Source organism: Synchiropus splendidus, chromosome 6 (genome assembly GCF_027744825.2).
Source record: "Synchiropus splendidus isolate RoL2022-P1 chromosome 6, RoL_Sspl_1.0, whole genome shotgun sequence".
NCBI lineage: Eukaryota > Metazoa > Chordata > Actinopteri > Syngnathiformes > Callionymidae > Synchiropus > Synchiropus splendidus.
The window spans coordinates 16,366,402-16,382,376 of NC_071339.1; the positions used below are offsets into that span (position 1 = coordinate 16,366,402).

Consider the following 15,975-nt stretch of genomic DNA (forward strand, 5'->3'; position numbering starts at 1 on the left):
CATGTCGCTGGACTGGCCGGTCAACACCTGAGCAGCGACCACTTACAAGTCTGTGATCCGGAGCCCCGCGGGGAAGCTGTGTCCTCGCAGCTCGGTGATGTCATTGTTGCTCAGATCCAGAGTTTCCACAGAGATGAGCTTCCCGGCCAGGCGGCCTTCCACAGTGCGGATCTTATTGTGATGCCTACAAAATAAAACATGAATAAATACAGCGTGACAGTCCCCTCACTTCAGTTAGAACACATTTGAATGTTTCCATAAACACTGCTGACTAGCAGCGTTAGCAGATGCTAAAGTCCAGCTCTATTTGCTAAATACAAGGATCTGACTGTCACAGGTCTGGACATGCAGAGATCCAACAGAGTCCTTTAAAGTCCACTCCACTCACAAGCAACCACAGGATGCTTCTCCACTGAGCTGGACTCACTGGCATGACTTGATTCTGCTGTAATGATCACAAAGGTTTGTGGTCATTAATCCTCTCAACCACGTGCAATTTCCCTTCAACAAACAAAACTAGCACCATGTGAAAAGTATGTGAAGACCGAGGAGGTCAGGAACTGACGTGGGGAGGCAGGAGAGAACGTGTTAGGCCTCAGGGGTTGGGGTATGGGACACAAAGCTCTTGTGCAAATGAATGTGACATCAGTTTAAAGCTGTAAAATTGAAATTAAGACGCTGAATTATGCAGATTATGATTTGTGGAGTTCCTGAGTAAATGTAGTTTTTCAGACTAAGCAAGAAGGTCAGAGTGTGTCCCAGCTACACAGGGCGAGAGGCGACAGGACAACATGGACAGTCCATCAGAACAAATATAGAGACAACCACACAGGCAGCTCGAACGAGAAAAGTGTTTTTGCAGGCCCTGCCCAAGTGACCCACAGAGGCACCACGCAGCTCATGACCACTATAATGCTAACCACAAACACTCAGCCACACTGCTTCAAGACACAGTGACACTTCTTCCATCATCAAATGAGACCTCGGCCTGAAACAAAAGGCCCAGATGTTAGAAAAGTTGGTAAGGCAATATATTACGATGCTTTCACCAAAGATATTTTATCCTTTCGTTGTGGTTTTTTTTTAATGTAAAAACTAACTTTTCAGCACAACAAAAATAAAAGCAGATGTGACGCATATTTCACAACATTACCTAAACAAGACAGGCCTGATGCACGAAACACAGCATTTGACTTTCTGGACTACAGAAATAAAAAGCTGCTTTCAGTCAAAAGAAAAATAAACTTGACTTTATTTGTCCTCAATTTTCAGTGATGTGTGTTTTTCTGATTTTATATCCAATCATTCCATCAGTGCTCAAAGGTAGCACATTACATGGTTTTACAAAACAACTCTAACTAGTCGGACACCAAAACAGAGGTGGGAAATATACATGGGTATAGCAGCTTGTACAGTGTAAGTTGGGCCCACACTAGAGATTTGAACTCGAAAGCTTTGGGCTGGGCAAGTGGCTCAGTCCACCATTTGGTACACCCCCCCCCATTGCTCTCAGTCTCGACTACAAAAACTAAAGCCACATACAGCAGAGGAGGAACACGACACGCTGAGACACAAAGTTTCAAATTATGTTTGCACAAATGTAAAGTTTAATCTGATGTTTAAAGATCACAACAGAGTGGTTCCACAAACGTGACATGTATGAAGTGGTGAGACAACAGTTTTGATATGGTTTTCGCGAAACCATAGAATGTAGAAGGCGCATTTAAGGATTACTGTGTCAATGAAATACAAAAAATGGCAGCGAAATGAAGCTCTGTGATCAGTGAGACAGTTTAACCGAAGAAGCGGCAGGTGTTGCACCAGTCCTGCTTCATCAAAACAAGTTCAACCCTCTACAGTTAGCGCGCACACACGCACACACGCACACACACACACACACACACACACACACACACACGCAGTCGTTTATTGGTGTGTGTGAGCGGAGCAGGGGGTCACACCAGTGCGTCCACCTGAACAAACACTGGCAGAAATGGTTTAGGATGAGCAACGCAGGCCCACAAGCACGCAGCACAAATAACACACATGGGACGCACCAGCACACAGTGGCTACAGTAAGCAGGGTGGGGGAGGGGTGAGGCGGGGTCAACAGCTGGTGACCTCTGCTGGGAAAAACAGATCAGTCTCGAACTGACGGAGGAGGTTGACCTCTCTCACTCTCTTCTCTCTTGCCCCCAACCCCCGTTCTATTTCCAACGCCGGGGCTGAATTCCCCCTCCCACGGTCCCGGCCCAGCTGTGTGAGAGAGACCGGGCCGGGGCAGCGCCGCAGAAACAATCATCTCATTTATCATACCCAACACTTTGGTCTCCCTTTGAAGTCCGGCAGCTCCGCTCTCACTTGAGTCCACTTAAATCTGGACCACACGAAACCGCGGATCATCACGAACATGACATGTGACACACGTCGACATTTAATGTCCCGCTAACGTCGAGCGGCAGATGAGTTATAGCGCAACATCACCTTTGAAGTGGAGCTTGCAGAGGAGGTCCAGGCGAGAGTCGACCCAACAACTCTTCTAAACGACTCCAAAAGTGAAGTCGAGTGAACCCGTTTTAACTGCAGTTTTAGTCCTGTCCTTGCATCAAGTCACCAATTTTGTTATCAATAGTTGTACTCCAATTTCAGTGGACGGGAAGTGACCAAGGATTTTAGGGTTCGGAAATTGAAGCAATGAACTCTGCCAATACAGTGCAAGACTCTGGGAGTGCGGGAAACCATTACAAGTTACAAGTTCAAGTACAAGTTCAAAGGCAGCTGGATAGAAACTTGGCAACTTTGGCAACAGACGCTCAGCTGCAAGTTGGACATGTCTGAGAAAAACAGCATGCGATTTTTCACCTTTCACCAGGGAGACGATCAGCAAAAGGTTCCTGGACCTTACAAGACTCAATGCTTAGACTTTGTATTCCTGGTTTGCACCATTAAATCTTCACTTTTGGCAGCAAAATTGGCATATTTTGTGGGGGACAAAATTCAGGGGGCTCACTTTTACCCAAATGTTTTGAGTTTTGAGTCATCAACTAGAACTAGACTGAAACAACTGCAAGTGGACATGACTAAATGGTTAAAACTGGTCAGCATTTCTGTCCCAAAGACTAGGAATAAGACCTGAACTAAACTGGCTGGCAAAAACAACAATGGCCTGGGCCTAGTTCGGTCAGCTGCTGCCCCCTCGACCCCGCCTCTAATAGAAGTGCATGGATAATGTTTGTTCCCATCAGGTTCGTGCCACTAAAGAAGTTCTTCAAAAGCATACGTAGCAAATAATCAACTGTTATTTACTGTAGACGTGTGTAACTAGTACACGTCATCTGGACAGTCAGTGTCAAAACATATGAACCATCTCAAGAGCAAACAAACTCTAAACCCCGGTCACATGCATCTGACTCACATGCCTTTCAGCCTTCAAAAGTACTGTGTTATATGACGAAATGGCAATAGTTATTGGAGAGCTGGCCAAACGCCATGAAAGCGACCTCAGGCCGACGTGGCTGCCAGACAGTAGCCACACCATTCAACAGACTGTTACTTTTGAAGAGTTCACAGTTGGGTTAAGACACAGCGCCAGAGTGTGTATGCGTGTGACTTTGTCACAGAAACCTGCAGTTGGACAAAATTCCAGGCCATCTTGGTTAAACGGCGCAGGAACTCCGTTCTGCTGCCAGGACACACAAACACGAGGCTGTCTCACTTCGGCGGGCTTGAGGGTCGACAGGGCAGACAGACATGTCAAGGAGGTGTGTGTGTGTGTGTGTGTGCAAGTATTTTCCAAACTGATAAATTGAGGCCCGAATAACGGCGCACTATAGGACTCTGGGATTTTTTATTTGAGGAGAACATTAAATTGAGGTGGGACGCCCTGGACAGTACTCTGTTCTTCCAGATGGACAGACAACCTCCAGATTTAGAGTCACCATTAAACGCAGTCTCTGTTTGTGGGTGTTAACCAGAGTGCCGGGCGGAGGTTTAGCACAAGGGGAAGCTACCAGCCACGTTTGTCTTGTGTGAAAGAGAGCAGATAAACAGAAGCTGCAGATAGCAGTCAACATTTATCTCGATATCATAACTGGTGATGTCATCTCGCTATGAGTCAGGTCACGCCCCTGAGCTTCTTGTCCGGTCCGCGGCCCATTTTACTGTAAGCCATGTGACTGACAGCTGCAGCTGCCTGTGTTTCGGTGAGCCTTTCCCTTCAGCTGTGTAGCTTTGTAAATATCCAACCCTCCCTTCAGCCTGCACTCCCGGCAGGCCTTGCCCCGGCAACAGGCCTCACCTCGGGCCAAAAAAAGCTCTGACTATGAAGAGGGTCTGCGAGTCGAACCTTTGAGCCGATGAGGGTGTCCATACCTGCGTCACGCCAAAGACACGCTCGCTGACAAACCCTTATCATCAGCAGAAATCAAGGACAGATTGGAACTTGTTACGGGAGCCCAGGCCTCTTCTGAGAAGTCACTGAATCACGCCACCTTCTGAGGAGCGCCGTGACTAGCGGCGGAGGTGACTACTTAGACGCTCACGGCTGAAAAATGATACGATGACGACCGACGTAACAGGAAGCAGCAGCTGCAGACTGGCGAGGTGTGAAAGGAGATCCAGAGAACAGGGCAGAGCTCGGCTTCGTTCACACCAGTCCGTCTATTTGTGGAGGCTACTTCAAAAACGAAAGCTAGCGCTGCCCGAGAGCCTCTTTTAGCATTTCATCAGAAAGACTGATTGGCCATATATAACACCAGATCACATGACCTTCCACTAACACCGGACCTGGCTCTGCTGGTAGAGCATGAATATAGGGAGGGGGTTGGTTTGGCATTGTCACACAAGCAAACACCGACATCAACTTTGGCATTTAGGCAGACTACAATTGAGTAAGTCATGAAATTATCGTATTTTAGAGGCTCACTATTGATGTCCTTCATGATACCCTCCATCAAGACTGTCTTCTCTTCCCAAGACAAGTTGATCCATTTCTCAAAGACCACCTGAGGTTAGCACTCACTCACTCACACGACAGTAAGTTGAGCGGTGCCAATAATGGCAATGTTGAAGAAGCACAACATACTTTGCAGAGCAACTATAACTGGACGTGCTTTTGCGACTCATTCATTCGACTTAACAATCTAGGGTACCTCTGACTGAATGGGAAAAGACCCTGCCATGTTAAATACTCTCTGACAAAAACAACTTTTGTCAGGGGAAAAAAAGGTTTACTTCACAAACATGAGACATTTGCTTACTCATATTCACAACAAACAAATGTACACTGTTGAAGTCTGATGACGCCACAAATGCACAATCCTGAGGTGGAGTGACAGTTTTTTTATTTGCTGGTTCACCTCCAGTATCGAGCCAGACGACACACCACCTCAGTTGCGATAGAGGCTGTTTGTCTTCAGTGAAATCTGAACGTGAGAACCGCAGCTCACTCTTCTAAGTGATCCACCTCTAGTCTACAGTCCCAGTCCTACACACACACACACACCCACTCGTCCAGAACAGAGCAGTAAATCTCTGAGCGTTTGTCCCCACAGGCAGTGTTTTACAAGTGTGGACTCCAAACAAGCCCGCAGCCTCAGCAAACTCCTCATTTACTTCTCGCTAATCGGTCCACATTGATACGGAGTCCAACTCATCCCTCAAAGCCGCTCGTATATTATCGCAGCATTACCTTCGGCATGTCGATGCACACGCGTCCTGGACAGACGTCAGGAGACTATTTCAAGAGCATTTCACAGAGGCCACTCGGACTAAGAATACAGCCACATAGCGCCGGCTCATTCCGGCAGGATACTCACAGGTAGAGCGATACGATCTTGGAGGCAGCTTGTCCTAAATCCGGTATGGATGTCAGCTCGTTGTGGTCCAGCCGTCTGAGATTTACAAAGAGAAATTGTGGGTTAGAGAAGAACAGTGCCCCGAAGGAAGAAGGACCACGTATGAGTTACGGTCTTCAGGTTGGAAGAAGGAGCTCAACAGGAACAGACTGAATCTCTGTTTAGATTCTTTATTTCCTTTTCAGCAATAAATCTTTTTGTTTGAAATGGAGCTACATTTGTATGCACTTAAGCGATAAGTATGCGTGATACACCCATGAAAGCGATTCTTAAGACCACTGTCCTTGGTTCACGCTGATGGAGCCAGGAAACTTCTGCCTTGGAGTTTGTTCTCTCAGTCTTTTTACTGCTGTTAAGGCGGTCCAACGCTAGCTCACCTAAACTAACTTCAACAGCTTGCGGTCGCCCTGCAGAACATGCAGCATGCTCTGTCAACCTCTAGGATTGTCCATTGAAAAGAAGAATAGTAAGAAGCATGCGGTAAACTGTGAGACTGGATGAATCAGGACGTGTGTCCGTCACACTGTTTGACACGCAGCCAAGTCCTTCTCTCTACGTATAAAATATTTACAAGGCCAGCGTTGGTCGCAGTATCAGGTGGTGTGGGAAGCTTAATATAGAAGACCACCACTTTATTCTCAAGTGGACTTAACCGCCACATGAGAAAGGAAATGACACGCAGTGGCAGGCTACAGAGCGTTCAAGAAGAACAGCCTACACGAGTCATGTGACCCCATATGAATAATGATGGAATATATTGACCTGGACATCAAACAGCATCCAGTTGTGTGTTCTCCGGACAGTTCTTTTGAGGTTTGGCTCCCCCCGCCCTCGCACAGTAGCAGCACAACATTTTATTTATTTTTTTAATGGCGAGGCAGTTTCTGTACAGAGGCTGTCTTCTTCCGATTTTGTTTCTGATGTTGGCTTTTATCTCAACAATTTCTGTTCTTTTTCTTATGATGTGCATATCTTGAAGCATTAGCATCACGTTTCATATTTTTATTAGTTCAGCTTTTTTCTTGTGTCAACTATTTTCCTCTGCCTATCTCTCTAGTTTACTTAACTACTCATTTTTTCTTCAGTCAATATTTGTTAACAGAACAGTTAATTCTACACTTTTGTTTTTGCAAAGAGTAACTAGAAACATATGTATTAATTGTTTTTCTCCAGAGTGAACATCTTTTTCTATTGATGTTCTCCTTTTTTGACTGTTTTTTTGTGGTCAACATTTCAGTCGACATCAACCTTTATCTAACATGACTTGTTTCTAAGTTATGTTAGGTCTGCCTTTTGTGACAGTAAAGTCTGTTGTTTATTATCTTTTTCATGGTCAACTTGCTGGAGTACTTTTGCCAAGGGGTCAGAGTTTCTTGTACTTGACTGACTTTTTCTCTTATTTTCAAGGTTCAGGTTGAAAAGTAAGTTGACCAGAAGAGAAGTACGCCGAAATACAAGGTTGCTCTGACTCATTTCTCCAGACAAAACCAATCCAAGTTCCTCGGATAGGGCCCAAACGTGTGTGAACACTTACAGCTCTCGTAAGTCGGGAAGATTGTGGAAGGCTTCGGGGTTCACAGCAGTCAGCTTGTTGTGGCCCAGGTTTCTGAAAAGAGACAGAAGGTGTGAGAAAATGTTGCTCTAATGTGTCGTCAGCTTTGAAGAGGCCAGAATCAATATCATCGATCGAGACTGTCTCCCTGTCCCCCCCGCCCCCCACTCAACAGAGGCCCCCCAGTTCATCTGCAGCAGTCAATCTGCACTTTACTGCGCACAGTTAATGTGATTGCCAGCACTTGACTCTGAGAGCTGATTAGAGAGGGACTTGTGCTGTCGTGTTCCCACTGCTGTGTGGATTCACTTATCTGCGTTTCAGATTGGACTTCCCACGCCATATGAATCTAATTCACTCGGCACATAAACAAGCACTATCTGTCACACTCCCTGCCTCGCTGGCACACCGCCTGTTGGCAGAGCGCAGGGTGCAATGAGAGCGGTGTTTGTGTTTGTGTGGCGGGGACAAAGGGGGCCCACAGTGCCCGGCTGCCAGCACCCCCCACCTCCCCCTCCCGCCCTGTGTCCAGACGTGAGAGTCTGCCCAGGAATGTTTCCAGAGATGGCTGCTTGTTCCCAGACACTTTTACCTGATGCAACACATTCCTCACCCGACCGTCCCGACGCCGCAGTGGAAGACCACCACAGCATAGACCGACTTCAATAGAGCTTCTGTTCATCCTTCAATCCTGCATTAGCCAACACACTCCACATGTGGGTCCATGAGTGTCAGCATCTCAAACAAACCTGACATACCGAAGGGGTTCTGGTCATCCACCAGTCATTTACCATGACAGACAGAAACACTATTTATCCAATACGGTGTCTATATTTGACAGGACCGGGGCAGGGCTGAACAAACTCATGACATGCAAGCAGTCACCAGTAAGACTCAAATCAATTAGCCTCCGACGAGATTTCCCTTTCTTGTGTCGGGAGCCAGATTACACATAATGACAGGCTTTTTCTCCCGCTGTGGCAGAAGGTGTGACGAGATAATGGCAGAGCATGTCTGCCTTCCAGGGCGGCGAGCATGTGTCTCTGTTATGATGGTTTAATGGGGCGCCTCCCACCGCGGCCCAGATCGCCAAATTGCCGTCCCCTGCAACAGGAGGCAATTACCTTGTTATGAGCCGCCCCTGCCTCCGAGCTACGAGCAAGCCAGGTTCACGCACAGTCACAGCGGCGCTCAGGCGAGACGGACCGAGCAGACCTTTGGCATGTCACTGCTTAATAACAAATGTGTGCTCTGCAGTGTTGTGGTGAAAAGGACCGTCTTCAAGTTTCAGGGTTGAAGATTTAGCCAGCATGCAGCTAACCATAATCACATTTCAGATGTTCCTACCTCTTTATTACGACCTTAATCCCAGAACTGTATTCATAAGTAGAACATAGCTCCATGTTGGGAAGGGAAAGCAGAAAACCAACCTCAGGAATTGCAACTTTTCATGAAGACAATTATCAATTTTAATATCATAATATTGACTTTTGAGCTCAGATTTGTAGTGTAATTTTGAGGGATGCACTGATCCTGGTATCGACCCGTTCCAGCCTCTAAAAGTGGGATCGGGCATCCATGAAAAATTGCCAATCTGGGAGCCGATTCTGGCATTTAAACTCTAAGCACTGAGTCTCTATAAATACGGATCGCATGTGCTCCGATCATAAACATAAAACCCTCCTGAATTTCCTCATGCTTCGTCTGGGTGTGTGTTCCTCTCGCAGCAGAGATGCAGCAGGTCATAAATCAGCTGATCAGACAACCGTCTGCAGTGTCGTCGGACAGACACACGAGTGGATCTAACCAAATCTCAGTTGTTGAGAGTGTCTTGTAAAACCACGATTGCCGACTACAGACGTTCACACTCAAACGGCCAGGTGCCATGCTTTGGTTTTGGTTTCATACAGGGCCAAGTCACAGCCCATGCTCTGACTACCCTTTTGCTCCACAGTAAAATAAGAACGTCAAAACATCATGTTTTATTATGAAATTTTCCCAGATTTGCAGGTTGACTTCTTGTCTGTTCGTTTCTCTCCACTCCAACTTGAAGCGGTGCTGCGCGAAGCACCACAAGAAATCGAATCCTTGTCATGGATTCTGGTGGTGACACAGCACAAGCAGCATTTGGTAAACACGTTGTTTCAATAAATATTAAGTATGTAATTCTATAGGAACACATTTTTGCTTTTTTACTTAAGCATGAGCAGTGTGATCCCACAACAAGGAAAGACGGTTAATCCTTAAACACTGGTATCGGTAGACACCCAAAGGCCAGGAATTAATATAAGGATGGAAAAGTCGGATCAGTGCATCCTTTAAAAAAACTAATTTAATACAGTAAAAATAAAAGTTTCATCAGCTCCAACATTAAATCAATTCATCATGATGTATAGAACATAATTTACAGATTAAATAGCTTCATGAATTTACTAAATGTTTTTGTTAAAAAAAAGAGATACGTTTAAAAGAGACTTAAGTTTGATCATTTTATCTTAAAATTTTGACTTTTATCTTCCATTACCACATCGTCATGGGAGTAGCTGCTTTAAATTAAAGCAATAACTCTAGATCAATTCTCATATATCTACATATAATTACAACAAAAGAGGGGACTTCTCTCTCTCACTGCTGCAACTTTTCACAACTAAAGCTTGTAGTTTTCCCTCAATATCACATTCTATTACACTATTAACGTATGTGATAGTGTTGGCTCTTCACTCTTCTATTGCGGTGATGCTTCTGCATTTCGTCTCACGAAAGCCTCGATGGGAATGAAACGGTAGGAAGAAAAGAACAAAGGCGCGTGATTAAGACAGGAGAACGTTCCAGACTAAAACCTGCTGTACTGGTGCTCGAAGCCAAGGCGACACAGAAAACCGGTCGGCACACAAGCCTGAGTTCTACCATCCTCTCCTCTGGTGTTGACACAAGTTATTATTACACTCCAGTTTGTTCTCATCAGACGTTTTGCATCTTTATACCTCGGAACACATGATGCCACCGGCTCGTTTCTAAAAATCATGTCATGTTCTGGAGGTGCAAAAGTCAAAACCGGAAAAGACACTCTAATGTCCCCAAGTATTGGGTTATTTTTCACACATACACTGAGTCTTATTAGCTCACAAGTATTACTTCTCAACTGTTTCTTAACTACTGTAATTATTGTCTCATAAATGTCACATCAAAAACTGACTCTCTTCTCACAACTTTTACTCCCAATTTAAACATGCCTCAGCTATTTTTAAAAGCTCATTTCATTTTTTTTTTCAACGTTTTTTATTAGATTTGTATATATTGTATAGATATTTGTAACCATCTCATAATGTTATCGACTTGTCAAACTTCTGATTTTTGGAGTACACTTAGTCTATGAATTCAGAATAGTTTGAATCTCAAGCTTAAACATATTCACCAGTGTTACAGTATATATAAATGCGCCTTTCAAGTGACTTCAACATCACAAAGCAAAACTGACTTTTTAAATGCATGGTAAGTTGCAAAAGCATCTGAGTCATATACATGTGCTGGATGACTCAACACTTGAGTCTACGTCCGAATTAAGTGACTGCTCAACGCAGCTTCTTGAAGTTTACATCCCATAATCCCAGCGAGCGGCGAACACCTCAGCTTGAATGGTTGGCTCCTAAACACACAAGCATTTTGGTTCTTGAATGTTTCAAACAGTGCCGTGGCTGAAGTGGCTCGACTGGTTTACACAAGCGGGCAGGGTTGTGTGACACGCAGAGTGTTGGCCAACCATCAAAATGCACTTAGCTACAGAGTGAGTGATAATTTAAGACCGTGCTGCGATAAACAGTTATCCATCTGTAATCAGTCAAGTGGTGTCAAGAGTGTCCAAGTCAATCAACGTGCGTGTACATGGACGCTGCTATGTAATGATCCGTTCTGAGGCTACCAGGCCTTTCTACTCTCCACTGTCAAGTTACTTTGCATGCAAGTCTGTTTTCTATAATGTTGCAATCCTGTCACACCAAAAGATTCTTAAAAAAAAAAAAAAAAAAAAAGCTTGTTGAGTTTCACTATATACTGTTCTTTCAATGTTTACTACTAGCTTAACTGATGCCAGAATGTCCCCGGTCTGCCCCAAGGCCTCCTAGTCTAGGACATACCTTGACAAGAGACACCCCAAATATCTTCTCTGAGAGGGAGTCTACACCGAGTCCCCCTGGAAAACTGAGCTTCTCCCGCTACAAGAGAGTCCAGTCAGAGAAAACACTTGCTCTTTTGGTGACGTCATGTGACAGCAGAAATCCACCAGTCAGTTGCTCCGCTCTTTCTCAAAGACAACTACTACTGAGTCGAGGCCAAACTCAGAAGACAGCGAATAAGTCCTGAGTTAACAATCAGCCCAGCAGAACAAGGTCCTCACATGTAAAAAATTGATTTCCTATAAGAGCTGTGGGAGTCCTGGGGTGAAGTCATGGTCGATGACACCATGCTTTTACGTCGGCGCGGTCCCTGCGAAGGGGACGGATGAGCTGGGCCCGAGATACATCATCATTATCTCCCTCATTTCTTCAGCAGATAAATGAGTGGTGAACTTTGCTCACTGCGAGTGTGAAGTGATGTCAGTGATGAGCTTTTCTCGGCCGACAAGAGCTCTTTTAACACGCGCGATTCGGAGACACCATAAAAAGAGTCAAACAATAACCTGCAATTCACTGTTCTTCCTGTCATAAGAGTCCGTTTATAGCCGGGCAACTGCAGCGAGAGTGTACATAAAGCCAACAGCAGCGTTTTACACACCCGTCAGGCCAACAAAGGGGAGAGCTGCATCTCATCCTGCTGACAAGGTTAAATGCAACGGCGACAAATGTGTCGTAGTGAATCAGTTTTTAAAGGAAGCAAAGTGGGGAACATCTTGAGTCCATGTGATCTTGCCTCCTGTTTTGGCAATTGTGTCAAAGACGGAGCAGCAAGGAAGTGAGGGGTGAAGGTCTGGAGTCGCCCGAGGGGCTGCATGAACCCTTGGCCCTGCATGGTGACGCCAGCGCGCTGCACTCCACACACACACCGCCTAAAATACTGTATCCCATCAGGATTGTGAAATTAGTGAGCCCATGATTAGTGCGGAACAACATGTTGTTTAAGGAGCGCGACAGAAGATTAACGATGGAGGACGAATGAAGTTGTAGCGATGATCTCACTGGCAACACGGTCACGAACAACAATCGAGAGTAAGATGGTATCAAGAGTTGGGAGTTTACCAGGTTCCTTGAACACAACTCCGGGTGTCTTCAAGTGATGCTGTGTTTATGTGTGTATAGCGAACTCATCCGCGAAATAAGAGACAGCTTTACGGGAGCCGACGGTAACCCTGAAGGAACCAAAACAAGGAACGGCAGCAGAGCAGCTGACAGAAAACACTCTCGGTCTGCTGAAAGAGAACACTGAGGCTTACCTAACATGATAATGGCGCAGAACCCTTACGATGACCCTCGTGCTGATGTTGCTTCAGATCAAACTTCTCCCAGGAATGTTCTCTGAAGGGCCCCTAACTTGTGCAGGTTTTCTCACTCTCAGTCCAAGTCACGCTTCCCCCCGCCTCTTCTCATCTGCCCCAAACACTTACCAGATGTAGAGAATTCAGGGATGATTCATCAGTCTAACCCACTTTGTAGACACCGTCTTTTGGGAAAGAAGAGGGGGAAAACCCCTCAGACGCCCCGAAGGGTCTTTGCCGATGGCTCATCTATTGACTGGACAGCAGCTGTGAAGTGTTGCTGAAGAACTGTGACTTACTCTCCAGTCTTCATTGATTTTTAGAACGTTATCCATTAAGTTTTCTAAATTTATAGTACAAAGAGGCAGTCTACCTCTTGATGTGTAATGGGACAATGATCTGCACCTTAAAGTGTGATCAATATGCAACTTTGCTGGTCAATAAACTGAGTTGGTTCCAGCATTTCTTGATGAGCATGTGTCAAACCAGGAGGCGCGCTGGCCAAACCTGGCCCGCCACGCCATGCTTGACATGAATAATACGGTTAAAAATGCCACCATTTTAATCACTGACACAACATTGGATCATGCCTTAGTTATTTCTGACCACAGCAAATAGCCTGCAATATTTCCACTTTCCACTCATCGTAAACAATTGACCCTGAAACATGATGTTACAGAAGGGCGTGAATATAAAATAAATGTATGAGGGTGAAAAGAAAACTTGTCGATCCCGGCTGTAAGGCCTTTTCAATGAAGGCACATTTACGGCAGAAGGAGAGGCAATGGCAGTACTTGAGCCGAAAGTCGGTCTAATCATCCTCACACTAGCTTGTCCTGAAGGTGATGAGTGAAACTACTGACAGGGACGTGACAATAAAGGTGATGCCTAGTGATGAATGAATGTCCCCGTGGCTGTGAATATACATACAGACAGCAAGAGTTAATACCTGGATCAGCACCGTGCGAAGGAAGTCCAGCTGGCTTAGAATAAAAAACAGTTGTCTCTAATGTAGCAACACTGTATGATTCTAGGGACGTCTCTTATGCCATGTTGAATCACACAACTGTAATCTAGAGTCAACCAACAGGTGCTGGATGAACAATATAAAACGGCTAAAGATTATAATACAATCTTTAACCGGGTGCCGGATATGAAGAAAGAGAAAATGACTTCTGCTGGAGAATAATAAAAGCATTTATTGTCCTTTATTTAGGGTACTTTCTTCTACTTCGCAGCGATTGATTCATCTAAATGTGAGCCGAAAATTCTTAGTCCAGGAGAGATTCTGCTCCAGGTACAGGAAGTCAAGTATCTTAGGGTCGGGTTCACGGTTGAGGTAGATGAGGAGAAGGACTAGTGCGACATCTTCAGCAGGGAAGCACAAGCTGAGCCAAAACACAAAGCTCTGCACTCACCAGTGGATTTCTCCTGTGTGGTCATCAAGTTTGTAGGAACCCAAGAACAAGAGTTTTGCCAAGTACCTGGACTTCCATTGCTGTCCTCTCGCGTAAACCGGTGACAGGAGTAAGAGGAGTATTAATGCATGTATTCAATATGTGATGTGATTTATTAAATATGTGATGTGATTTATTCAATATGTGAGTTCATGTAAACGTGACAAAAACCTGTTCAAAGCTCGTCTCTTGTCCTGCTTCTTTAAATGACGTGCATAACCAGAGAGACCTGAGGTGGAAAACTGTGACGATAAACAAATTTGCTGTAATTACTACCAAACCACAAGTTTACCCTTGCACACAGTCAGAAACCACAGGAGGCGTCACCGTGCGCCTGCCGTCTCATACCAAGATTGTTTGGCGATTGCAATACCACAAAAAAGTTCTGTGACGAAAAAATTTCCAAACCCAATTCTCACTCTGAAACACGTCGCATGATGAAGAGACAAAACTGTCGCAGCATACTTTATGGATCTTGGTTCATCACCAAGTGTTTGGGACACGGAACGCTTCATTTGGGTGCAACAGTTGATTGTTTCCGCGCGTGTGAGGATGTGGTCGCGGTTTCTCACCACCAACAAGACTTTCACCAACTCGAAGCTGTGCCTGAAGGCAGCAGCAGTGGCAGACCGTGACATTGACAAAACACTTCCATGCAGTGGGCGGAAAGCGAACCCCCTCCCCGCACACACACTTCCAGGCGCCTATAAACATGCACGCACACACACCACCTCTTCTGTTCCCTCAGGCTCAGCGATCTACAGACCAGCACACAAGCAGCCAGCGGAGCTTCCAGCCCGTGTCAGGAAACCACCAATACAAACCCATTTCCTGAGGGCAGAAGCCAAAACCAACTATTGGACTGGTGTTTACCAATAAAGCAGCACAGAAGGCTACAATCAAGAGCAGATTCTTTAGCAGCAGCACAAGACACGTCCAAGTACTTCTTATCCTGAGTTGAGAAAGAGGGCCGTTTCAACCCCGAACATGTTTAATTAAAAATATCTGAGACACTTAACACATACATCAAAATTTCACTGACTTTTTGTGAAGTCGATTACACACATGAACCATGACAAAACAAAGCAGCAGCTCCAAAGATTTTTTTGGCGAACTGTCCTGTGAACAGAAGTTAACAAAGGTTTGAATGATAAAAGAAAACAAAGAGTCGCGATGAAGTAGACAGTGGTTACATGGATCAGCGAGACCATCAATCTGTCACAGCAAAATAGTGCACCTCATGCACTTCTGCCTCAACTTCTGAACACACAGCCTTGTACCTAGCTGGCAGTGTAACGTATGAAAAATATTTACAGGAGGACACTGAGTAGCATTTGTCTAATGTATGAATCATCTCAAAATCTATCAGATCCGACGGTGTTAATTGGAACCATAAATTTTGCTCCATGGTTAGCAGTTGGTTCAGTTATTTCTTTACTCCTGCTGGAGTTATGTGGGCATGGCATCGCATAGTAGTGCAAGGTGTCTATGTTGCTGAACCCTTTGAAAGGCTTTGTCAAATTGTGAGACTGACACATCTGGTCTTGTTTGAATCCAAAATACAGCCACACAAACGAATACACACGACAGTACCTGGTTTTTCCATCTGACTTTTTAGAGTCAAATGTTTGTTTCCTGCATTCA

At 45.2% G+C, this 15,975-nt stretch overlaps 1 protein-coding gene across 1 annotated transcript in view; it reads right to left on the reverse strand.

The window, feature by feature from the left end:
- lrig1 (leucine-rich repeats and immunoglobulin-like domains 1) overlaps positions 1–15,975 on the reverse strand; it is a 31,964-nt gene that overhangs the window by 12,333 nt on the left and 3,656 nt on the right. The window contains exons 2-4 of the mRNA XM_053867872.1: positions 7,390–7,461; positions 5,817–5,891; positions 47–184 (exon numbers count right to left, since the gene is read on the reverse strand). Of these exons, the coding sequence (XP_053723847.1) occupies positions 47–184; positions 5,817–5,891; positions 7,390–7,461 (285 nt within the window). The remainder of the gene's footprint in view (positions 1–46; positions 185–5,816; positions 5,892–7,389; positions 7,462–15,975) is intronic.